A 24,764-nucleotide genomic window follows, 5' to 3' on the forward strand; every position below is an offset into this window, starting at 1 on the left:
AGTGCTCTGCCATCAAAGCGCAGAGCTGATTGGAATATCCTGGTGTAGCCCGCTGCAGGCAAAGTGAGCTCACCCTGTCTGTGCTTCAGGCCATCCAGACGCAGAGTAGTCCCTGAGCAAACCCCATGTCAGGAGCCCCAGGAGTCCTTGAAGCACAGCCAGGAGGCAGGGTACGGTATCGGGGCCTCATGCCGTGCTGTTGTAGCATCATGGCTTCCATTTCAGAGCTGGCACGTGTCTGCATCTGCCTGCAAAAGAGAGGGTCAGCTCCAGGCTGGTGGGAGAGGGTCCTGCAGGGAGAAAGGGGCTTTCTTAGCCCTGGGGTATGGCACATTGCCTTGCAGACAGGTACAGAAGTGGCACCGCAGAGTGCTCTCAGGGTGCTGCAGGGTACCCCAGCACTGGAGTAGAAGAGGTCTCACACACCAGGACTGTCCGTAGCTCTTTTCAGTGCATTTAAGACATGGAAAAAAGTCAACCTTGGTAACTGTACTATGTACACCTGGTGGGTGCTTTAGGGAGGTTGAGGTGGGGGGCTCTATGAGACCCTAAGGATTTTTCTTGGCAGTAAAACTGCTGGAGGATAAGCGGAGATTTGTAATTTTGGATTTCAGCCTTCCCCGAGGTCACAGTATTTCATTTTTAAAGTGTGTTGCTTTTAATTTCATGTCTCTCTGTGGAGCACTCAGGCTCCTGTTCCTTTGGATACCATGGTGAAATCCCACCTTCCTCGGCTGTGGAGCCTGGAAAACCCAGGGCTGACCAAGAAATCTGAGAGTCCAGCGCCTGTGCCTGCAGGACCACGCTGAAAGCAGCATGCTCAGGCGCAAGCACGCAGCAGGCTCTGACGGTCTGATTCCCTTGGAGCAAAGCCGTGTCTCGGCATTCCCAAGCGCAGCGCCAAAGATGCAGGCTGTGGGAAAGTTAATGACAAGGCACAGCAGTGACTCAGCCAACCTCAGCTCCTAGTAGGCTTGCGAACTATGCTGAGTGGCAAGAGTGGTATCTAAACACAGAGACAGTGGAAGAATGTCACTGCCCATATTCACAAGGGAAACCACCAGGGTATTTCTCCGTCACCTTAGTCTGCTTTCTTAGTATTTACAGCAGTTTCCGAATTTCAGGCCACTGAGAACATGACAGCAGTCTCTCTCTTCCGACTGCTTGGTGGCTTGTGTAGCCTGACTGCTTCGGTGCATTGCTGGGCTGTTGACCATGAGGGTTCAATAACTTGTGTAAAAATTTAGCTGGATCTGATTTATCTTACCATATTGCTAAAATAATCTGTGTAAGCAAAGTTTAAAGCAAAACAGAAGTTGTAAACTAGTCTGCAGATGTGACAGGCTTTTAGTTAGAAACTTGGATCATAACTACATGGTAATATCTACAGTGTTGTAAAAGATTTCAGACAACCTGACTTTCAGGGCCTTGGACCCAAAGTCACTGTGTCTGGAGTGGTCTTGAGATAATGGGATTTGTAAGTCCTGACTGTTCCTGACAGATATTCCAAACAGATCAAATGTGATACGGAGGAAGGGGAAGGTAAACCTAGAGTATAGCTTCTGCTGTCCAGAGCAGACAAGCAGTGCTGATTCTCCAGCCCTTGCTCTGCCTAGCAGTCTTGTGTGCATCAGGGCCCTCATTACTGTCGTTAATTGACTGCACATTGAGAGGCCCATGTTTCGCATTCCCCAGGCAGCAGATCCAAAACACAAAACAACTTTCACATTTTGATCTAAATCAGAAGTGTCTGGGAGATGCAGGATCCCTGTCAACCTTAAAGGGGTCTCTTTCCTCCCCAAGACTTACAGTTCTCTGCGGGTCGCTGCGGGGCAGGGGCAGGGACAGGGACAGGGAATATCTCCTGGCCCTTGCTTTGAGGGGTTGGAGGTTAACCTCTTACACCACCGGTGGCCTGGGCAACCTGCTGCGTACCCCTGGCATGCAGAGGCGGGCTGCTCCTCTGGGGAGTGGGAGCAAGGGGGACAGTTTTCTGCTGCTGGAAGAGGTCCCCCCCTTTCCATCAGAGCAGCTGCTGCTCCTCCTTCCTTCCCTGATGTCTTGGTAGCAGTGTGGGTGCTTGCTGCAAGTAGGAGGAAGACTTTGGCTGTTGGGTTACATTTTCTGCTCAAGCAGCTGGGAAGTGTCCTTGGGAAAATGACAGCAGGCAACACCCAGCCATTGCACCTCACTGCTCTGTGTTGTCCTCTGCAATTACCCTCTCTTTCTTCCCTTGTCCTTGAAGTGGGGGCAGGATCATCACCCTGGAAGGAAGAGGCTTTGAGCTGGTCCAGAACGTGTCCATGGTGGTCCGTGGCATTGGCAGAGAGCAAACGGTGGGTGTCCCCGCTGGGTATTGCCTGGTAACTGGGAGCAGGGCTGCATGCCCAGTGCCTAAAGGCGTTCGGAGTGTGAAGCTGAGGCCTTAGCCCGTGCTACAGATTGGGCTGGGAGCAAGGCTGGGTGGGAGCACTCAGGATGTTGGTTTTTTGATGTGCATGCTCTCTCCTGCTTTCAGAGCTGTAAGGTTCACACCGACACTGTGATCACCTGCCCCTCTCCAGCTGCCTCCAACACCACTGCAGGGAGCAAGCCCGCACCCGTTGATTTCTATCTCAACGGTCGCCTCTATGCAGATGACCGTCCGGCTCTGGATGAGGAGATGTACCCCGAGGAGGCCTTGCACATCAGCAAGTTCAGCATGGAGTACTATGCTGACCCCCAGTTCTTCACGGCCAAGAAGGAGAAGTGGATCAAGCACCATCCTGGCGAGCCCTTAACTCTGGTTATACATGTAAGAGGGTGGCATTTACAGCTCTGCTTCTTCACGGGTGTTGCCTGCCTCCCCACCGGGAAGCTCTTCAGTCCTAAGTGCCAGCAGAGTGACTGTCCACAAATGCAGGAGAGGGAAGGGGGGCAGATGAGGACAGGAGAGGCAGGAGCCACGCAGGAGCAGGCGGTTCTTGCTCAGCCTGCTGGACCTGCATCAGTCTTCACCAGGAGATGCAGCCTGACCTGAGGATGCCCTTTGAGGCATGACGACAGAGAGCTGCGTTTGACGGATGTAATAGCAAGAAGCTAAATATAATACTGGACATACGAAAAAGAATGATAATGCACTGGCCTGAAATCAGGCAGGTACTCCAGAAGGTCCTGACAATAGGTATTTATTCCTGCAGAAACAGATCATGCATTCTTCTCTTTTGGCTGCTGAATTCAGCTCAGTTAACAAGGAAGTCGGGGTACAGCAATTGAGTGGCTTGGACAATGCGCAATAGTAATTCAAAGGCCATTGTTCACTGCAGGATATCCTCACTGGTTGCAACGTGCTTCAGAAATGCCCTCCCCCTTTCTCAGGCTCTGCAGACGCATCCCCCGGCTATCTCCTCTGTTGTACATCCTTCCCCCCTCCCAGGTGGGCGCTTAGATCCTTATCTTCCGTGCACAGCCAGGGCAGATCAAAAGCAGATTTTTCCAGGTTCCACGAGGGGCTTGCTCGTTCAGTGCCCCATGCTGAGTGAGGAATGGGAAACAGGAAAATGGGGAATGGCCTGGTTCTGGGTTTCCTGTGGAGTGCTGGAGAAATGTCCTTGGTGAGCGAGAGTCGTCCCAGGTCTGAAAAACAGCAGGGAATACGGAAAGTAAAGCAGGAAAATCCATTGCAATTCCAACTGCTACTCTAAAGACTGACATCCTGATTCTATTTTTGTCATTAGAAAGAGCCTGATAGCCTGGGCCTGGAAAGCAATGAGTACCAAGTGAAAATTGGCCTTATCTCGTGCGAGATCCAGATTGTTTCGGACAAAGTCATCCACTGCTCTGTCAACGAGTCGCTGAGCACCTCGGAAAGACAGTTACCCGTGACGGTGAGTTCCAGAAGCCTCCACGCTCTGAGCGTGCGGGGCAGAAGGGGTCCCTGTTGCAAGCCCTGCGTGCGAAGGAGTCAGCTGTGTGCACGGGCAGGACCTGCCAGGCACGCTCACAGGCAGCCTTGCAGAAAGCTGCACGGGCAGGAGGGTGGACAAAGCGTGCTGCACCTGCAGCTGTCCGCAGGGCGGCTTGTTGGCGGGATGCAGGCGTAGTCAGCGCTAAGGCTGCCCTGAGTCATGGAGAGGGGCTGCCACGCTCCGAATCGTGGGGCACCGGCAGCTGCCTGCTGAGTTAACTGTGCTGTAAGCTGGGGGGGAAGATTTTGTCAGTTCTTGTAAGGCACTGTGAAATCCCAGGCATGTGAGGTTTTGTCACTTGCAGTAATTTTCTTTCTGGCCCTCATGAGATACGTTTGGGGATTTCCATACAGTTTCCAGTCAGCTGGCCTCTTACTGCCAGCAGAAGAGCTACAAGTGGACATGAGAATGTCCTTACCAAGCTCCACTAAGCCACTGGAGATGTGTCCCTGTGTGTGACCGGGGAGGGCAAGAGGAGTATGCAGGGCTGGAAAGTTTCGTGTTGCTTCCCAGGGGCTGCCGTTTTGTCACTACGAAGCGTTCGGTGTTCAGGGCTGTTGTTCATCTTTGTGTCTGCAAAATTCACAATACTTTGTTACTGTCCTTTTTGCCACAAAGGGCTTGACGTACTGCTCTTCTCACCCTCAGTTTCCCTCATGTCATATGCAGCCCATTGCCACGCAGGGATGTGACTATGGCTCTTCATATCTGGAGAGAAAATGCCTCCATCTCCGTGGTCTGAGACCCTGCAGCCCCTCTCCCAGTCCGTGTGTTAACAGTGAATGGGTGGGAGCCTACAGCGTGGGCAGGGAGGAGGAGGAAGGCTGCAAAGGGAGTTGAGGAGGCTGTGGACTTGCGCTGCCAGAAGAAAGGCATGAAGATGCACCACCAATTCACTGACAGGGTTGTCCAGTTTACTGGTTTCACTGTGTCGTGTATGAAATTCTGTTGCAAACTGGAAACATGGAAATGCAGAAGTAGCAGAATTTCCAAAGTCATTTTAATGGAAATTCTAAATAGGGTAATTTTGGTTTTAGTGAGAACTGAGAAACAGGGAAATCCCTTTGGGGAAGAAAAGGAATTTATGAGTTTCCTAGTCTTGGTTTGACATAAAACATTCAGGGCAATGCCCTGGCAGGTCCCTAGGAAGCAGGAGAATGATACCCAGCCCTAAAGTATGACATAGCTATTAAGAGTGTACCGGCAGTGAGAGTGCAGCTAAACAATCAACTTGTATTCACGTCTGCATGCACTTATTAAACCTTCATACGTGGTTTGAGTTATCACCTGCTGGCCATTTCATAGGCAACAGCTGCCTTTATAACATACTTGTAATAGCTTTGATAACATGGGGCCAGACTTGCGCAGTGATCCCTACCTGATTTGCATCAAAGACAGCTCTTGGGAGCTGCAGAAGCCTCGCCTGCTGATCCAAATTCTTTCTTCTGGCGAGGTGAGATGCCTGTTGTTGTGACTGCCCAGTTTGTTCTTGTTTAGATGGTAGAGCTCAAATCTGCAGTGATCAGAGCACAGGAAAACAACCCTTTAAAATGTGTCCCACTGTTGATCTTAATTCTGACCATGATTTTGATAATGCCTGTTCTGTGAAGGTATTTTCAGGCCAGGTCCATGTTAGCAAGTTGCATAGGGCAGCAGGAGCTGTCTGTAGAGAGAAGGAGCCAGTGATGAAGATGGGGCTTGTGATTCTCCCTGTGTTTTGGGGGTCACTGTCGAGTAGCTCTTTTGCGAGTGCCTTAGGCAAGCTGGAGCTTGATTTGGTCTAATTTGATCCCAAGGTGATCCCGTTTGCACCCTGGGAGGCTGCAAGATGGCTCCATCCCATAAGCCGGAGCACGGTTCCTGGTGAACCCCAAGGTGGCCCTGTGCCCCAGGGGTCCTGCCCAGCCCCGACACCTCTTCCCAGGAGCGGGGTGTCCTCCGGCCCTGGCCCCTGCTGCACCCCACCATGTGCTGGTGACAGGAAATGTTGCCATTTAACCTGCAGCCTAATTAATTCCCCTTACAAAAAATTGTATTGCATAGACCTGTCCAAATAAACAAGAGAAGCTTGCCGAGGCCTTCAAACCCATTTTTGTTCATGACCAAACTGTTTAAACACTGAATTTAAACAGCAAGCGTGGGATTTCTCCTCTGGCAAATGCAAAAGGTTGAGTTGGTGGGAAAAAAAAAGACTCAAAATGCATCAAGGACTTGCCTCATTGCAGCATTTCAGACGAAAGAGGTAGAAATCTTGAGGCTAGGCAGGGTGCTGTGCAGACTGTCAAACGAACCTCTGCAGGTGCTTGCACGGCGCTCATGGCTCTCCATCCCCATCCAGCATCTCGGCCCATCCAGCACCCCAGCCAGTGCGCACTGGGTAGGAGACCGAAGCTCTTAGTGTTGGATGCTGCCCGGAGACACCACCCCAGAAACCGTCAGCACCAGAGGCCATCTGAGGGCTCGTACAAGGGCACATTGGGGCTTGGAGCCACAGGAGCCTGGCCATGTGGTCTAGCACTGATGGTTGGAGGCACTGAAGGTTTTCCTGACCCCAAGTGACGGCAACCAGTGTTGCCCACAGCAGGGCAGTCCTTCCTCTGTTGCCTGTGGAAGAAGCAGTGCAGGGGCAGACCTCCAGGCTTGTCCAGATGCCTTCAGCTGGCAGCATCAGTGCCCTCACCAGCGCTCCCGAGAGCAAGGGCTTGGATTTCCCAGCAGGCGTGGAGCTGTGCGCTACGCGGTGTTTGATGCACGGATGTGGTGGGGAGGCCCTGCTTGTGGCACTGCTTTGGCCCAGCTGCTGAGAGCTGACTGTGATTTAACCACAGCGTGCACCTTTCCCGGAGGTGCTCCTTGACACAGATGTAATAATAAGATTATTCCACCTCTTCCCTACCTCATTTCAGTTTTTTTTGCTCAAGTTTCTCTCGCTTCTCATTCGTTGAGAGAAGTGAAACTCACATTTCCAGAAGCGAAAGACTTGTGTAGTCATGAGTTTTCCTTATCAGATGATGCTGTTGAACCCTTTCATCCCAGGGGCCTAGACAGCCGTTTATAAACAGTGCCAAGTAAACTCATCAGCCTGCCTGTGATGTGTGTTGGCCTCTTCCCTTCTGGTGATCAGGAGACCGAAGGACTGAGCTCAAGTGGTTTGTGCTTGGTGTCACAAGAAGTATGGGTTGGGAGCAGAGCCAGCACCTCCTGACACCCAGTCCACTGCTTTAGCCACAAGATCATTACTATTTATGGTCTCATTATTATTTATTTTTATTCCCTTACTTTATTTGTATTTCAAAGACTTTAAAATTTCTTTACCCTCCTTCTCCTGAGTGGCAGCAGTTCTGCTTTTGGAGGAGAAAGGAGAGTGCAGCTGGGATTCAAAGGCCATTCAGAGGCATAAAAAAGTCAGATGATTAGTGGAAGTGGTTTTCTAGTAAAAGTAGTACAGGCAGTACTATATGGTACGGTGAGCTCTCTAAGAAAGTGTTGTCTCGTGCTCTGGGCTGAGTACAGCTGGGGCCGTGACATGGGCTGGAGCCTGCGGCTCTGCCACCAAAGCCCTATGGTGGCCCTAGGATGGGCACCACTGTGGTACCACAGCCTGCTGTGAGCCGGCCTCGGCTTTCCACCAGAGCGCACGGGAAGGCAATTGGGCTCTTTTGAGACACACAAAGTCCCCAGGGTCCAGCAGTGAAAGGCACAGCCCGGCCTCCCCACAAAGCCTGGTGGGCTGAGGCAGCGTGGTCAGTATGCCCTTGGGCAAAGGTCTGCCAAGCGCTGCCCCATAGTCCCTCCTTGCTCGACCTCTGAGCTGCTTGGCAACATGCTGCTCAGCTCCTGCTTTTCCTCCCTCCTTCTCCCTCTCTAGATCCAAGTTGGAAAGTTCAACTACACAATTGCGATGCTTCACCTTGGGGGAGGAGAGACCGCAATCATCGTCTCCATTGTCATCTGCAGCATCTTGCTGGTCCTCTCTGTCGTAGGTAAGGGAACAGAACAATGAGTTTCCAGACTTTGCCGAGGTTTTTTCTCATTGCATGTGGAGGGGTGAAGATGACTCACTCACACATTAGGAAACCTCTGAGTGCTGCAGTTGTGCAGTGTCTGAAGCTGGTCTGGGTGCAGCAAGTAGCCACTCTTCTTTGTACAGGACCGAGCCAGTACCCAGGATCAAAGCTTCCTGCAGCATGGAGCATTTGCTGGCTGAACCCATAGTTCAGCTCTGTTACTTGAGCCTGTGATATTTGTAAACTTACCCTTTCCTCCCAAACACTTAGTAGCTACTATAATACAAAATAAAGAAGGGTGTAAGAAACTGGTCTTGGACTCATACTGACTTGAACAGGGCTCACTCACAGGCATGACTGTCCCAGACCATCCCCAAGGTCCACCTAGCCCAAGGTCCTGTCATCAGTAACAGGCAGTGACGTACGCCTGGCAAAGAGTATGAAGAACAGAGCAAGCGTCCTTACCTGCAGATCTGGAGCAAGCACAACAGTTTGCTAACCTCACTGGAAGCTGTGCAACACACCTGTGTCCTCTGGCTAGAGTATCTTCTCATCACATGCCCAGAATGACTGTGCAGCAAGAAACCTGTCAGTTCACAGCAAATGAGGCATTTCTAATAGGGATTTAATTTATTTTTAATAAAGGTTATAATGCACACTATTTATTAAATGCACCACCCGTTGTTAGAAACATATTTCTGGAGGCATAGGAAGACTGTCAGACGTGAACACTGTAATACAGGTGGTAAATGTCTTAAAATCTGTGTTCATTAATCAGCTGAAATACGTTAATATGCAGTTAAGCTGAATATAAACAGCCCAGACCTAAATTGAAGATGACAGTTACAGCACAATCATTGAATTCCAGCTGGGTTTACTTATTTACAGATAATCGACAACTGCCTGATCAGATACCAGTCTTGTAGGTGTTAAACCAACACTGAGTTTAGCTTTCTGCACCCGTGTCAGCAGAGGACCGCTCTGATCCCAGCTGCAGCTGCTCCTAAGCCCTAGTCCCAAAGGCTTGTTCCCTTCCTCTTTTCCAGCTCTCTTTGTGTTTTGCACAAAGAGCCGCAGAGCGGAGCGCTACTGGCAGAAAACCCTGCTCCAGATGGAGGAGATGGAGTCGCAGATCCGGGAGGAAATCCGCAAAGGTAGGTCACTAAGCTGGGCACCAAGGAGGAGCCAGGACTAGGAGGGAGATGCCAGAATAGCAGGGTTGAAGCTGTTCACCTGATACTCTGTAGAAGTTTATAGAATTATTTATAGGAGAATTTCTGTCATCAGCTTTGAGCTTCGGCAGGGTTTGTGAATGAGGCTCAGTGGCTGGAAGTGTGGCTCTGCCGCTGTCTTGCTGCCTGACTTGGGCAAGCCATTGATCTTCAGTGCCACTGGTTTCCCTGTCTCGGGGTTAATGGCCCTTGGCCATGTCAGAGGGTTGCTTGAAGGCCACGCTAATCTTTATGTGCTTTATGATTGGGTGCAACAAAAATTGCAGCACGCTTCTACTAGAGCAATGGGAGAAGCAGTCCAAGTGTCTGCATCTGCTGTCCCCGTGGTATGTGACTCTCTGCAGCGTAGGCTGAGGTCCTCCTCCTGCAGAACCAGACTGGAGGCTGCTGTCCTGGAGGCAGGGGAAATGCTCTCTCTGTCAGTGCTGCGGGACATGATGTATAGTGCTGACGGTTAAATCCTGACAGTAATCTGCTGCTCCTCGAGAAACCCTGCTTCAGCCCACTTGAGGGAAAGGCTTGAGGAGGCAGAGATGAGATATGCCACATTTTTCAGTGCCAGCCTGCTTACTGTCTCAGCTGGTAGAGTATTGGAGCTCTTACCATCTGCGGGTCTCTTTGTGTAAGGTTTTGCGGAACTGCAGACAGACATGACAGACCTGACCAAGGAGTTAAACCGCAGCCAGGGGATCCCGTTCCTGGAGTACAAGCACTTTGTTACCCGGACGTTCTTCCCCAAAGTAAGGCAATACCGCATTTCACGGGCTCCTAATCGCTCCCAGGTCCTTCCAAACCAGATCAGGGCTCTACTTTCCCTCTGCTAAAGGGTTATTACAGTGTAACAAAATCATTCCACTGTTATATATTTAGTTGTCATGTATTTCAGCCTCAATTATCGTCAAAAGTGGAGCTGCAGCTCCTGGGGTGTGAAGTAAGGTCGGGCTTGCTTGCACACGATAGGAGCCCGGCGGCGGCACCATCCCAGGAGTCGCTCTGGCTCACCCGTTTGATGCCGTTGGACACCCTCTGCTGAAAGTGCTCTCTCACATGAACAGAAGGTGCTGGGGACTCACCCGTCTCCCCAGGGGCTCCAATATCACTCCACTCTGTTTGGCAGAGGCTGAGGCCGAAGGGTGGCTGAAGGGCATATCTGCCGTCAGCATTCAGGGAGAGGGGGCTTTTTGTTCCATGCAGTGTGCCACCGAGCATTCCCAGCTGCTCTGCTGGTCCTCAGGAGCTTGTTAGATGTCTCTATCTCCCCCTTTCTCTCCTCTCTGTCAAAGGCTGGGCACATGGTACTCCCAGTAAGACGCTCCTTGGGCGCCCAGTCCCAGTCTGTCTACCCAGAGTCCTCCTCCAGGGCAGCACCAGACGCGCCAGTGCCATAATTCCCATCACCAGCTGCTCTGCTGTGTCGCTGTGCGCCGTTAACAGCGGCTGTATTTCACCCCTGAGGCAGTTGCATTTCAGTGGTGAGGAGTGAGATGATGATTTATGACTGCAGAGTGTTTCATTAGTAGTTATTACTCAGGTTTTTAAGTTATCCAGTCTCTATATATCTGCACACTAGAGTCTTTAAGATTCAGGCTGCTATATGAATGTTAGAGATTTAAACATTTTTCCCATCTGTTTCAAAAGTTACATATGTTAAAACACCCAGTACTCCTCTATTTTGACTTAGTCTTCTATAATGCTTTCTCTTCTGGGATTTTTCTAGCTGTCAAATTAGTCTATTTGCAGTCTCCCTACCCTAACAGCCTCATGTCTGCTCAGACATCTGCCTCCCCTCATTCTTGTGGTGTTTGCTCATTCAAGAGGGTCTTGCAAAGTGTTTAAAGGCTTCGTAAAACATACCAATGCATTTCTTCATGATGGGTGGTCTTCAGTCCCGATGACATGCCTCTCTGTCTCGTTCCCTTGTGGTACATGACAAACAAGGAGGTCCCCGGCTGGCTGCAGCCTCCCTCCCCTAATGCTGTGCTTGGTTGCAGTGTTCCTCGCTCTATGAGGAGTGCTACATCCTGCCGTCACAGCAGCTCAGCTCCCAGGTGGGCTCCCAGGTCCAGGAAACTCATCCGCTCCTGGTGGGGGAATGGAAAGTGAGTAACCCACTAACAAAACAAGTGCTCTTGAGTGGTTGCTAACCATACTCGTGTGTGTTGACAATGCCATGCGTTTTCTTGTGGTGCCTGGGGGATGCTTGATTACTCAAAACAATTAACACATACCAGCATCAGATCAGCTTTGGCTGATTGGAGAAGGCAGATCTGTGGATCTGCTCTCACACGAAGGAGCTCTGTCCTGAGATCCTTCCTGGTGCCACTGTGGGCTTTTCTTCCTGGGTGTATGGTATAGTATGTCACTTCAGTCCCATACACAGTTCATCGTAAATGAGATTCCTTCCAAGCAGAGACTTGGTAAAAGCTGTTGTTGTCCTAGAGCTGGGTTTCATGTGGACAAGAAGTAGGAATTGAAGAATCAGAGAGTTGCTTAGGTTGGAAGGGAGATCTGCTTAAAGCAGCTCCAACTAGATGAGGTTGCTGAGGGCCTTGTCCAGCTGTGTCAAATATCTTCAAGGATGGAAATCCCACAGCCTCCCGGGGCACCATTCCAGTGTCTGACCACCTTAAAAGTGAAAACATCATTCCTTATGTTTAATCAGTGTCCCATGCTCTGGCTGGTGCCCCTTGCCTCTTGTCCTAGCAGTGTGCCAGCAGAGAAGAGCCTGGCTCTGTGTTCTCTGCTCTCCCACAGGGCAGCTGAAGACTGTGGTAAGATCTCCCCTTACCACTTCTTCTTAAGGCTGCTCAGCTCCTTAAGAGCAAACCCAGCCCTCTCCACCTCTCCTTGTACGCCCACTAATTGTTTTGGCAGCCCTCAGCTGCACTTGCTCCGATTTGCCAACATCCCTACCATAGCGGGGAGCCCAAAACTGACCACAGTACTCCAGGTAGCCTCACAAGTGGTGAACAGAGAGGAGTGGCCACTGCCACTCTGCCGCTGGCCAAGCTGCTTCTGATACAGCCCTGGCTGCAGTTGTGCCCTTGCCAGGAAAGCATGCTGCTGACTTGGGTCAAGCAGAGGGAGTAAGGGCTCTTCAGCTCAGTACCTCCACGTTCAGCAGGAACATCCTTGCAGTCAGGAACAATAAAAGCTGGAGGAAAACAACAAGCAGGGTTTTTCTCACTCTGCTTTCTAAATTTTTCTTTAGATCCCTGAAAACTGCAGACCCAATATGGAAGAAGGAATCTCGCTGTTCTCCACCTTACTCAACAACAAGCACTTTCTCATCGTGTTTGTCCATGCTCTCGAGCAACAGAAGGACTTTGCTGTTAGAGACAGGTATGAGCTTCAGAATGAAAGGCTGGCAGCTGGAGGAGAATGATTTATTCCTAACCTGTAAGCGATCCAGCCCATGCCTGGAGCCGGGCATTTCAGTTGAAGGTTGAGTTACACTTGCTTCCCACTTTTTTATTACAAATGGACGGCCATAAATCTCCGTTATCCTGAAGAGCACCAAAAGGTACAATGGGTGAATCACTCGTGAATGTTTGTATCCCTGAACACTTGGTTTACCAGTAAGAGGGTGTGAGCTGACCTAAGGTCCTGCAGCGCTGAAAGAGGGGTTGAAGTTTTAACACCGTTGAGAAGGCTCATGAAAATTGTCTGAAATACTGCCTTTGTGTTCTGGGGTTTTTTATGCCAGTCGGCAGTGTAGTCTTGTTGGATTGGTGCTTGAGTCATACACAGTTCTGTGTTTCAGGTGTAACCTGGCCTCCCTGCTTACTATTGCGTTGCATGGGAAACTGGAGTATTACACCAGCATCATGAAGGACCTCTTGGTGGATCTAATAGATGCTTCAGCTTCCAAAAACCCCAAGCTGATGCTGAGGAGAACAGAATCTGTGGTGGAGAAGATGCTCACCAACTGGATGTCCATTTGCATGTACAGCTATCTCAGAGTAAGAGAACCAGATCACTGCTGTTGTGGGTGCAACTGTGGTGCTGTGTGGTAATAAGGGATGCATGGGACAGCTGAGGACCTAAATACCTGCCAGCATTGCCACTTGAATGGTCACTAGTGGTTGACAAACTCCAGTGTATCGAAAGGTTCAAGTATGGAAGAGCGACCTTAAGTTCAGTTGCTTCTCCACTTCTGCCTGGGGATTTGGTGAGATCAGACTTCACGGCAGGCCTTTCCGAAGGCCAGTGCACGTAGTAATGTGCTTGAGAAGAAAGCCGTAGGGGAGTTGAACAATAACCAGAATGGCTTGAGGTTTTGGAAACCGTTCCAGTTATTTGTTGTTTTCTCTGACCAGCTCACACAGCCGTACTGATGGTTGCCAGCCAGTTCAGCATTGTCTGTCTTGAGCACGAGAGCCCCGCTGTCGGGAGGGATGGTGGCGCCAGGGCAGGGGGCTGCTCCGTGTCGGTGCCCGTTGGTATGTGGGGCTTCTCGTGCGGGAGGCATCCTCATGGTTCCACACTGGCCAGACAGATCTTAGCAGGAGAAGTGGGAGGTCTGTCCCAGAAGCCTGACTGTCTTCCGACGGTAACGAAAAGGAATATATTTGGCATCTCAGAGCACATCAGCAGTCCATCTGCTCAGTGCTTTATCTCCAACATTTGCCAGTTCTGGTTGGAATTTCCCAGAAGAATTGAGCAATAACTTAATTGATTCCACGGCAGTTAATTGGAGGACACCCCATTATACCCACAGGGGAGAGCCTTGAAAAAGCCTTTGAAAAATCTCTTTTCCCAAAGTGTTTGCTATAGCCACAGAAGCAATACTGTATTGTCCTCATACATATCCTAATGTCTTCTGATCCCAGCTGATGATCACTTTTTGTCCTAAAGCCTGTGGTTCTGTAGTTCATAATCTTTCATTTTAGCTCACATAATTAGCCAGTATAATGAAAGAAAAGTTACAGGAGCGAATGAGGATGGTTGTGCCAATGCAGCGCGGCTATCCAGCCTGTAAGAGCAGAAAAGAGTGAATTAGTGAATTTTTTTTAATCTTCAGGTTTTGTGCCTGTAGTTGAACTATTGGAGAAAAAAAGTGCTGATCTCTCCTTTTGGAGAGTGGAGACCACATGCGAGGCATCTGATCCAACTCCAGTTTGTGCTAAAAATGGACATTGTGCAAGAAGGCTTTCTCAGGGGAAAAAAAAAAAAAAGAGGAAGGAAAGTTAAGTCTTATCACGTGGGCCTGAAGACTTGGGCACGTTACATAGCTAATTAATGGCGATGAGCTCTCAAGTGCCGGCACAATGCCTTTCCCTGGGGCGCCTGGCAGGGAGGTGCCCATTACCACAGGCTTGTCCAGGGTCTGTGGTGGGGCTGGTGGCCGTCCTGCAGCTGGGACAGTGCAGAAGATGCTGGTGCAAGCTGTGAGCTGGCTTTCCTGTGCCGTGCGGCCCTGGCCCTGTGGAGGGAGGAGGAAGGAAAGGGTACAGACGGGAGCAGGTCTGCGGGGCGGCAGTGGCCCTTTGCAGAGCTGACGGGCCACCAGCCGAACCTGCATTTCCATCCGCCTGTGGATGGGTCCTCAGCAGGGTCTGATGTTGCATGCTGGGTTTGCAGTCCTCTCCTTGCTTCACGTGCTCAGCCTGAAGCCACGGCAGTGAAGACCATAGCGGCACTTTCTGCCGCAGCCTATTTCCCATTTCTGAAAAGCAAACAGTTTCCATACTGGAGCGCAATAAAGAGTTGATTTCCAAGAGACTTTTACATCACATGTGCTCCACAGTGAGGGTGGGGGACCTGATCAGAGGAGAAACCGTGCTGCCTGCTGAAAATGGAGGAGGAAGAGAATTGATCAGACAAATGTCCGGAGAGGTCCTTTGGCTGTCCTAGGTGGACACAAGCTCAGCTGTGCAAAGGGACGGGGGGTCTTGGTCCAGATCAGCAGAGCCGGGGCCTTCCCCACCACGCAGATGAGCACGGAGCCACTGCAGTCAGACAGACAGCACCTCCTTACACGCGGGCTGGTTTCAGCTCAGGGCTGTGATTTAAATACTAGCGATAGTCAAATGCCTCCCATGTGCCTTGCGTTCCTCTGGATCAAAATCTGTTGCCTTCAGAGAGGCATTTCTTGGTTAAAAAGAAAGGCTGCCTGCCTGCCTGTAGCACTGGTCTGTCAGACGTGTGACGATGGGTCTGGTTTTCATTCCTGAATTATCCCCATTAATCACAACATCTATTTGAAACAGCTGCTGCAAAGGTCCCTGCCGTTGTGCAGTGGAAAAATTCCAAGTGCTTGTATTTTCCCTTGTAAGTCAACGCTACATGCTCGAAACATTTGTTTCGTATTAATGCTCTGCCTAAAAGTCCGTCCATTTGTGTTTTGGGGGAAAATGATTTGAAGGAGCTGTCTTCAACTGGGAAGGAGTTGCAGGCCACAGTCACTAGTGGTCTGAACATGTGGAGGGCACCTGAAGGCAATGGAGTCACCACTCTGACAGGGAGAGGTTTGGCTTGGTGCGTGCAGGAGATACGATGAAGAACTAGCAGGAGGCTTGCTGCTTGGGACTGGATTCAGAGGAAGCTTGCAGCATTTGCACAATCGATGCAGACCTCTGTTTCTGCAGAACTGAGTGAGAAGCGTAGATAAAATGGTCCATGTCTCTACTTTCTGCTACAGCTTTGGTGGAAAAAAAGCCTTCCCCATGAGATACCGTGGTACCATTGTGCCTGGCTCCTAACAGGATCAGGGGACCAGGAGTTAAAGGAAAATTAAGGTCCTGGAAGTCAGCTTTTAGGTCTGGGTCCAAGCGTCCCAAAGTTGTGCATGTGGGATGGAGCTGAGGTTTGGTTCTTCACAGAATGCAAATAGACAATCATCCCAAAATTAGCAGGCACTTGGGATAAGCAGCTGTTTTCTGTGCTTTTCCCACCCCAGCCTCACCAAGACATTCTGGAAATGGCTGTAACGTGTTCCTGGGGACATCTCTAATGACTTGTCAGCCTTGTTAATAGGGCAGCAACATGTGAATCCAGTCTGTGCTCTAAACCTTTTTTTTCTTCCCAAGCATATAAAAACCAAGCCCTCCCACGCTCGTCGTGCGTGAAACAGTTCAAGTAATGCCAGCCTGAACTGTGCTTTCCATTACTGCAAAGTTATTTCAGTGCCCTGGGTAGCTTTAAGAGCCCGTAAGAGTTCAGTCAGAAATGAAAATGAAGTCTCATTAAAATACATTCACAATAGGAGGAAAAAAGACCCCAGACTGTGTTTTTTTAAGTATTTTTTTGTCCTGAATCAGCACTGATCTCTTCTAGTTAAACTTCCTTTCTCCCAACTAGCCAAGTCCAAAGACAGTTTTGATTCATTTCCAGATGAGTTTTCCGAACAATGCTTGAGGTTTCCAAGTTTGCCATTTTATCTCTAGCCCCTGCCTGCCAGCCCTTCTTTCCCCTCTTTGAAATTTGCTGTCTGATTAGCACTTTTGCAGATTTCCATAACATCCCACAGTTCCTGAGCCTGAAAGCCAAAAAGCCAAACAGAAATAGCATCTCGCCGGCAGAGCGCTGTTGTTGCTTCCCGTGTGGCCAGTCCTGGGGCTGGTCCTGCTCATGCACACTGCGGCGGGTCCAAAATGCCTGCTCCTCCGATTCCCCGGGCTGCCCCTTCCAGTGCAGCTTTACACGTGCGGGAAAGTGCCACACGGTCAGCCCCGATCCGTGCAGCCCATGCTCGTTTCAAGCCGTAAAGAGCTCCTGTATCAGCAGGACTTGCACTCTTTTTGTTTTTGGAGGAAGCCGTGTAGCCGTTGGCAGCCCCCTCACGTCTCTGCGGCCAGAGCTGCGGCCGGGGCCAGAGCTTCCCACGGGGGGGGGACGGGGTAGGCTCCAAAACCCGGCGCTGAATTTAGCCTTGGGTTCGTCCCCGCTGTGTGCTCACACACATGTGACATAAACAGAGTTCCTGTTCATAGCAGGGCCATCATCAGGATTTGTCAGCAGTTGTGTAGGGTCAGCTTGGCAGTGCTCCACAGTTCACGTCACTTTATGGGGAAAGCAGGTACTGCAGCCTGGGGATGTCTCGGTGGCAGTGTCGTCCCCTTGCCTCTTATCTCATGCTCCTGCCATTGTCTCAGAAACTAACTCTTCTTTCTGTCTTCTGACACTTTCTCCACTCTGTTCAAAATCCTCAACTTCTCCTCATCCCCACGACTTCACGTCTTTCTCTGCTTGCTGGAAGCCGTGCCTTCTTCCATTTCCAGCACCGGCAGCTCTGCTGCTGAGCCCGTTTTATGCTGCGTGCACAGAAGGAGCATTGCAGGAAGTCATTAAACGCCGGCAGAAGGCCCAAGGAGCTTCCCTGTGTTCATAAAAAAAGTTGCCCTCAGAAAATAAAGCGGGTGCACCATTGGCACAGATGGTGCATGCCCACCTACAGTCCTGCTGTAGTGTCTTATCATCAACTGCGCTGAATGCAGCCGAATCAAAAGTGACATCAAACTAATTGCTTTAGCAATTATAAGGCAATTAGAATAAAAGAATCACCAAGTCTTAATTAAGAAGCAGATTGAACAGGATTTAGCAGCTCCTAGCTGAGAAATATCAAAATCATTCGATATCTGTTTTCTTGAGTAGGATTTCAGATGGCAGGAATGTTTGTGCGGGGTGTGTGTGATGCTCAGAAAGTACATAAATGTGCAATAATTTGCACTTGCCTCATTGAAAAGAAATTGCACATGAACATTAGGGAGAATGGGATGTGCTCCAGTACTGAAAAGTTTCTTAAGAAAAATAGCTTATGTTTTACTTGCACATCAGCGTAGCAGACAGAAGTGGATCAGAAATCTGGCATTAAACCACTTAGCTGAACCGCATCACAAATAGCTGGTCCCTGTTATGTTTTTTGTTTTCATTGCAGCAGTGTCACCATTCACCTCTCTCCTGTAAGACGAAGTTTGATGAATGTAAGGAGTTAAATGGTGTGTTTGCTTGCTGTCGCATGGGAACAGCTTGTTGACCCTGATCCTTTCTGTTTTGCTGTGATCAGGGCTCTGCTGTGGTATGAGAAGTATGAACACTAGTTCCCAGAGCCACAGGCACACGCAGTGGGCTCACTTCCATGGATTTCAATGGCAAACCAGGCAGCACAAAGAGGGGTTCAACTGATACCTTCATGAGAAAGCCGGGCACCCAAATATCTCTGTAGACCTGGATTTTTGTGCACATCAGCCCTATCCTCGTCCTGCTGAGTACAGTACATTGTACAGTATGCGCTCTGTCAGATTGCAAGAAACATCTCTGTACTGGAGTATGCCAGCTTCTCCCTGAAGTTCATGTGCAATTTCACATGTAAATTAATGCACATTTGTATTTTGCTGAGCATCGTGCATGCACGTACCCGCTCAGCACAGCTACACATATGCCCCTACCTTCTGAGCAGTACCCGAGCACCCTGCCCGTGAGACAGCAAATGCTGGCACAGCCTGTTGGTGGCAATCCACAGCCCTGCAGTACTTGCTGTAGAAGTTGGATGGGTATGTTGGTGCTGACAATCACAGTTCACCCTCCCCGAAAATCGCCTGTGGCTGTTGTCGGCTGTTTTGTCCTCTTTCCCGTCTGCGCTGTCACATTGCCACAAGCCTGAACACTTCTGAGCAGCCTCAAAGAGATGCTGGTGGGCGACGGCACTGAGCACCCGCCGGGGGTTTGCAGCACCTAGCGTGGACCAGTCCTGCTTCCCAGCGCGCGGAGGCACACCAGGGTTTTCGCTTGCCTTCAGTGTCCATGCGGCCTGTCCCCACCACACCGCTGGAAGGAGTTACTGCTGTCAGGTCCGGTTTGCTTACTTGGTCTTCTTTCCTACCCCCAGGAGACGGTCGGAGAGCCCTTCTTCCTGTTGATCTGTGCAATCAAACAGCAGATTAACAAAGGGTCCATCGATGCCATCACGGGAAAAGCCAGGTACACCCTCAACGAGGAGTGGCTCCTGAGGGAGAACATCGAGGCAAAGCCGAGGGTGAGTACCTACACCCTGGGGGTCTGATGGACACGTACCCTGGCAGGGTGGTTGCACAAGCGGCTGATTTGGTACCTGTGCAGGTGTGATAACCACGTAAATTATACACCTGCGCAGGCACCTTGCCGCTGCCTAAGCACACGACTACAGAACAAGGCTTGTAATGACTGTTTGTTTTCATGTCCGTCCCTTGGTGGGTCACCTAAGTACCTCAGGTTAGGGGCAGAGGGAGGTAAGAAAATTTGGTTTGCCATATTCAGAGAGTTAAAGCAATAGGTTTACCATTCCTGGCAAAAGACCATCTTTACTAGCTGTGGGAAGGTGCTGGCTGCAAACCTGGGTCCTGGGGTGAGGGCTTTGCCCAAGCTGTTACAGGACTGGTGCTGAAAAGCGGTTCTGCAAAATGTCTCCCGTGGGAACAGGGCAGACGAGGGCTGTGCGTGTGAAGGGCTCGGTTCCCTCCAGTGCCTGACACAGAATTCAGCAGACGCCTTTCCAGAGCCTGGGTCAAATCCTGCTTTCAATTACCTGGCATAAATCTGGAGCAGCTTCACTGAAGTCAGTGGGTTACCCCAGATGTGCATCACCGTAACTCAGAGCGGGTTCAAGCTCCACATCCTCTGCAGATTCCTGTTACCAATTGACCTGTAAATTTACAGCGCAGACCAAGAGGGGTTAGCAGCAGGGCGCAAAGTATTAGCTTTCTTGGCAGAAATGGTAACTTCATAAGTCTGAGCAGGGGAAGTGTGGCTGCTTCCTACTTTGTTTGCAAGAAGAGAAACAAAAGTGAACAGGGTATGTTGGAGGAAGGAGAGCAATGCAGGTTAGTGCTAACTCACCGGCAATCCCCGACGTTGCTGGTAACTGAACCTCTGCTTTAAAAAACACCTGCACAGTATACAATGTGAAAAAACATCTTCATTTAATGCTATGGAAAAAAATTGGACTTCATCTGTGCATTCACATTGTTCTCATAGTCAAGGATGCTGACTCTGTATCCTGATATTTAAAAGCAGTGTTTGCAAAGGAACCTCTAGGCTGTGAAAATCCCAGCCGTAAATCTCATGCATACCAGGTGTCTGTCTAAGAGGCAGCTGTGCTTATACAAGTACTGCTCTGGGCACCTGCAGCTTCCTGCCCTGGGCTTGCCACTCAGGCACTGAGATGGCTTCAGGGCTGCATCCACCACTAAATGAAGGTGCAGCATTGCCCTCAGGTTTGGGCACACCAAGGGGCAGAGGACTTAAACAGAGGCAGAGCTGAGGCTGTCCCAGGGCAAAGCCCCCAGGCAGGAGGAAGATGCCACGCTTGTAGCGTTTGGGTCTGCACAGCTTGCAAGAGGAGGAGGCACTTGGACTCTGCCTCTCCTCGCTTGACTGGTGTGGCAGCAGCTCCCAAAAGAGGAGAGGAGTTTTTTTATAGGAAAAGTCACTCTCATTGCCCTGCAGCTTTCTGCTGCAACTGTCGCAGTATCTGGGCATCCCTGAGGTCCGAGCTGGTGTTTGTGGCAGCCTGCAGCCCCTTGCAGCTGCTTGTCCTGCTGTTCAGTACGTTCTCGAGCAGGTTATTGGGTGGTGCTCATGGTGGACTCCAGTGTTGCAGCAGACCCAGCCTGCGGCATGCTTAAAGCTTGTTTAAACAAAGGAGCTCGGCCCATTGCGTCAGGGAGAGGCTGAGCAATGAGCCTTGGCGGTCCCATTCGTCACCGGTCGGAGCCAAGAAGCTGAGGACATGACTGGTTATGGGGGTTGACCTTTCCTCCTGCCCCCGAGGTGGTCTCTGCGTGTCAGGGCTAAGGCCCATTAGCAAGACAGCCGTGAAAGGAGGTTGCAGTGTTGCTCCCTGTGTCTTCCTGGCTCCATCAACAAACAGGGGGCTTCAGCCTCCAAGGACTATAAATCAGCGCCCTTCACTAGTGCTAAAGCTTAGATAACTGCATTTGTTCAGCCTGATTTCCAGCAGCACGGGGCCCAGAGCACACCAGCAAGAGCTGTGCAGGTGCAGCAGCTTCCATGCATCCTTGGGAGCCAGCAGAGCTGGGCAGGTCACCCCTAACCTAGTCTCTGTCTGCAGAACCTCAACGTCTCCTTCCAAGGCTGCGGGATGGACTCCCTGAGCGTCAGGGCCATGGACACAGACACACTCAGCCAAGTGAAGGAGAAGATTCTGGAGGCCTTCTGCAAGAATGTCCCCTACTCCCAGTGGCCAAGGGTGGAAGACGTTGACCTCGGTAAGGACCGGATGCATTGGACCAGCCAGTCCTTAAAACCAGATGAAGCACCTGATGTTGCACAGTGGCTCTTGGTGTCTGTCAGAGGGCAATGGGTGAAGCAGCACTAACGAGAGGGCAGACGTCAAGGCAGCCTTTTCCTGAGGATGGTCTTCAGGAATGAGTGATGGGACCAGATCCTAGTGGGCAGGAGGGAGCCATGTAACTGGAAAGAAGCTTTAGGAAAGCCCAATTTGAGCAGAGGGGTGCTTGGACTTGCACCCTTTAAAGCCTATAGTCTTAACCCCAGAACAGGCACCCTCTAAAACATCCCTGAGCTTGCGCATGCCTTGTTAATACACGTCTCTCCATAAGCAGCTATAATTGAGCCCATGGTCCTGCCATAGATTCAGATCTGTCATTTATCTACCCAGTGGCCAACTTCTTATCCCAAAATTTAAGAAGGCTCCAAGCCCAATGCTGGCAAGAGAAACCCATGCTGTCTGTGGTGCCTCCGTGCCACGCAGCGGGCTGTGGAGACGCACCCTGGCTGGCAGCAGTCACAAGGCGTGACATTCAATGTAGTCAGTGCCAGAGGGAGTCTCCATAGAAGAATGCCCTGGCCTGGAGCAGTGATGGGGCCTCTCTCAGCTGGCGCACATGGCGTGTCCCCAGTCACAGCTCTGCCCTACGGGGAGCTGCCACCAACCTTTGGTGGCCACGTGCAGTCCATGCGGCATCTCCCCTGCTTGGTGCTCCACAAGGCAGGTCCCACACAGCCCTCAGGCGAGAGGGGAGAGGGGAAGGGGGAGATGTCCTCCCTGTCTCTCCGAGCAGAGCCTTTGTCACTTCGCCCAGCTCCATCCAGGTTTGCTCTAGTCTGGAAATCCCCACTCCAGGAGCTAACCCTGGAGGCCATTGCTACACATCTGGTCTGGTTTCACAGACACCTGGAGGCCGTGGCAGCGGGGCTGTGCAGCCCCCGAGCACTGCGTGGCTGGTCCCTGGAGCCCCAGACCCTGCTGCACATGCCTCCTTCGGGCTGGTGTCTCACTTCTCCCTTCTCTGTGTTCAGAGTGGTTCGCCACCAGCACCGACAGCTACATCCTCCGGGACCTTGATGACACCTCAGTGGTGGAGGACGGCAGGAAGAAACTCAACACATTAGCCCATTACAAGGTAAACCTGCCAGCGCTGCAGGAAAGCTTTGCTTCCTCGGAGCCTGCCCGGCCTCAGAGGCGAGCTGCGGTTCCCCCTCCAAAAACAGGATCATCAGGAACAAGCAGGGAGGTTGCCATAGCTCCATGAGAGCTTCCGGGGAATAGACATCTGCCCTGGCGAGGAGCTCGTTAATATTGCAACACACTGAAACTAATTAAACACTCTTCATGCAAAACAAGTTATTACTGACAACAGAAAGAGGAGGGAAAAAAGCTCCTATTCCCAACGGCCACCAGCTTGGCTGATTAGTATCACCCTGCTCTTGATCCATGCTCCTGCTGAAAATCCCTGGCACAATTGTCGCTGCCTGCCCTGAGAGCAGGGGCTAGGGATGCCATCAAGGAGCGGAGGCCAAAAATGTGGGGAAATGTGGTGAATCAAATTGTTTTCTTGACCGTTTTTCCTTTTAAAATTAAATGAAACCAGAAATTCTTATATGATTTCCATACTCCCTGGTATGCCTGGGAGCATAATCCTCACTGGTCTGTAACAGTGCATGGAAAATCAAAAACGGAGCTGAATACTTATTAATATTATTATTTGGGTAACAGCCATGCTGCGGAGCCCCACTGCTGGCACAGTGCCCCGCTGCGCTGAGAGCCGGAGCCACAGCACAGAGAGGCAGTACCAGCCCCGCAGGTCTGGGCTGCCGCCGGGCTCCTTCTTCCCTTCTGGGAAAAGGCAAAACAGCATCTGCACAGCCTAACACTTTCCTCTTTGAATTACCTGGTGTCAACATCCAAAAATGTATCTTGGATGCATATATTTGTTTGATTCCCATCGGATTTGAGAACCTCACTATCTTGTATTTGCATTTAAAAAACCCGTTCCATGTAGGGCAGTGCTGTTACTGCCAGTTTCCAAGCCGGGGAGCAGGGGCCAGGCAGGCGCAGAGGAAGCTTGTGGCAGAGCAGTGACTGCACCAGCGTCCCCCAGCTCCCGGGATCTCCCCGGGGCCGTCCCCAGCTCCGTGGGAGGCACGGTTAAGGCCCCTGTCATTGACGTCTGCTCTTCCCTTCCTCCGCAGATCCCCGAAGGGGCATCACTGGCCATGAGTTTGTCGGACAAGAAGGACACCACGCTGAGCAGAGGTAATGTCTCACTTATCTTCCTCTGTTGCTGGTGACCGGGCAGAAACACTTGTGTTTTTAGAGGGGTGTCTCTAGCCAGGGATGTTGAGAGCGGGCTGCCAGCCCCCTTCCCTGGACATTGGGCTGTGGTGTTAGCCCGTGCAGAGCTGGCTCTGGTGTTACCAGCACTCATAGAGTACCCTTTCGTAGTGGCTCACTGGGCAGAGCTGAGCATTGGTTGGGCCACCTTTGTGCCAGGGCAGACACCGAGCATGGACTGGGACTGCCACCACTGAGTGAGCTGGCCAGCTGGCAGCCCCGGACATGCTCAGGAAGCCCTCCGGGTCCTGCAGGGTCTCCACTGCTCTCCTGCAAACCCCCTTTGCCCACACTGTGGCGTACGTTTGGGGCAGAGATAGCCGTGGAGCTGCAGGAGATGTACCTCCCTCCTTCCCGCGGGGTTCACCCTTGCTACAGCTGAGCGATGTGCCCGTGTTCCCCGCGGGGACTGCAGGTCTGAGTCCCGCCATGCAGGCAGTGGTAATGCAGCTGTCCCAGGTGGGACCGATGGCGAGACAGACAGGTGGAGTGGAGACACTTAGAGCTGTAGTGACGGCCGTGCGTGGTGGCATTGCCTGAACTGCAGCCAGCATCCAGTGGGGAAGAGGGGTGCGGGGAGCTGGGAGCAGGGCTTCTGCAGGGCACAGGCAGAGCAGGCACACTGGCCCACAGGCGACCGAGATTGTAACGGCCTCGGCACAAGGACACCCATGTCAGCGCTGCTGAATAGCCCTGTCCGTCACTGCCCATCCCTGCACGGCTGCTGCTGGGCTGTGCGCTGCCCCTTCCCCTTCGCAGCAAATGCTCCCCACCAGGTGCGGGCAGGGGAGCTCCGGCCGGGCTGCGGGGACGGGCAGCAGGTCGAAGCTGCAGTGGCCACTGGAGAGGTCACGGATCCCCGAGAGTCTGGGAGTCATCCTGGAGAGTGGGCAGTTTCCACACCCCTTCTAACTTTAAGGCTTGTCTATGTCACTTGCAAAAGTGGGGGTTTGCGCCCGCTTTTCCTTCTGTAGGAGGAACGAAGAAGGTCTGGGAAGTATAC

The 24,764-nt window shown here is 51.3% G+C and overlaps 1 protein-coding gene across 1 annotated transcript in view; it reads left to right on the forward strand.

The window, feature by feature from the left end:
* PLXND1 (plexin D1) overlaps positions 1-24,764 on the forward strand; it is an 85,972-nt gene that overhangs the window by 49,281 nt on the left and 11,927 nt on the right. Inside the window, exons 17-29 of the mRNA XM_075513923.1 lie at positions 2,246-2,336; positions 2,519-2,794; positions 3,717-3,866; positions 7,816-7,930; positions 9,001-9,108; positions 9,814-9,926; positions 11,178-11,285; positions 12,398-12,528; positions 12,950-13,148; positions 19,016-19,162; positions 21,236-21,392; positions 22,447-22,550; positions 23,620-23,683. Coding sequence (XP_075370038.1) covers positions 2,246-2,336; positions 2,519-2,794; positions 3,717-3,866; positions 7,816-7,930; positions 9,001-9,108; positions 9,814-9,926; positions 11,178-11,285; positions 12,398-12,528; positions 12,950-13,148; positions 19,016-19,162; positions 21,236-21,392; positions 22,447-22,550; positions 23,620-23,683 — 1,763 coding nt within the window. The remainder of the gene's footprint in view (positions 1-2,245; positions 2,337-2,518; positions 2,795-3,716; positions 3,867-7,815; positions 7,931-9,000; positions 9,109-9,813; positions 9,927-11,177; positions 11,286-12,397; positions 12,529-12,949; positions 13,149-19,015; positions 19,163-21,235; positions 21,393-22,446; positions 22,551-23,619; positions 23,684-24,764) is intronic.

The sequence above is a fragment of the Mycteria americana genome, chromosome 11 (genome assembly GCF_035582795.1).
Source record: "Mycteria americana isolate JAX WOST 10 ecotype Jacksonville Zoo and Gardens chromosome 11, USCA_MyAme_1.0, whole genome shotgun sequence".
NCBI classification, from domain to species: domain Eukaryota; kingdom Metazoa; phylum Chordata; class Aves; order Ciconiiformes; family Ciconiidae; genus Mycteria; species Mycteria americana.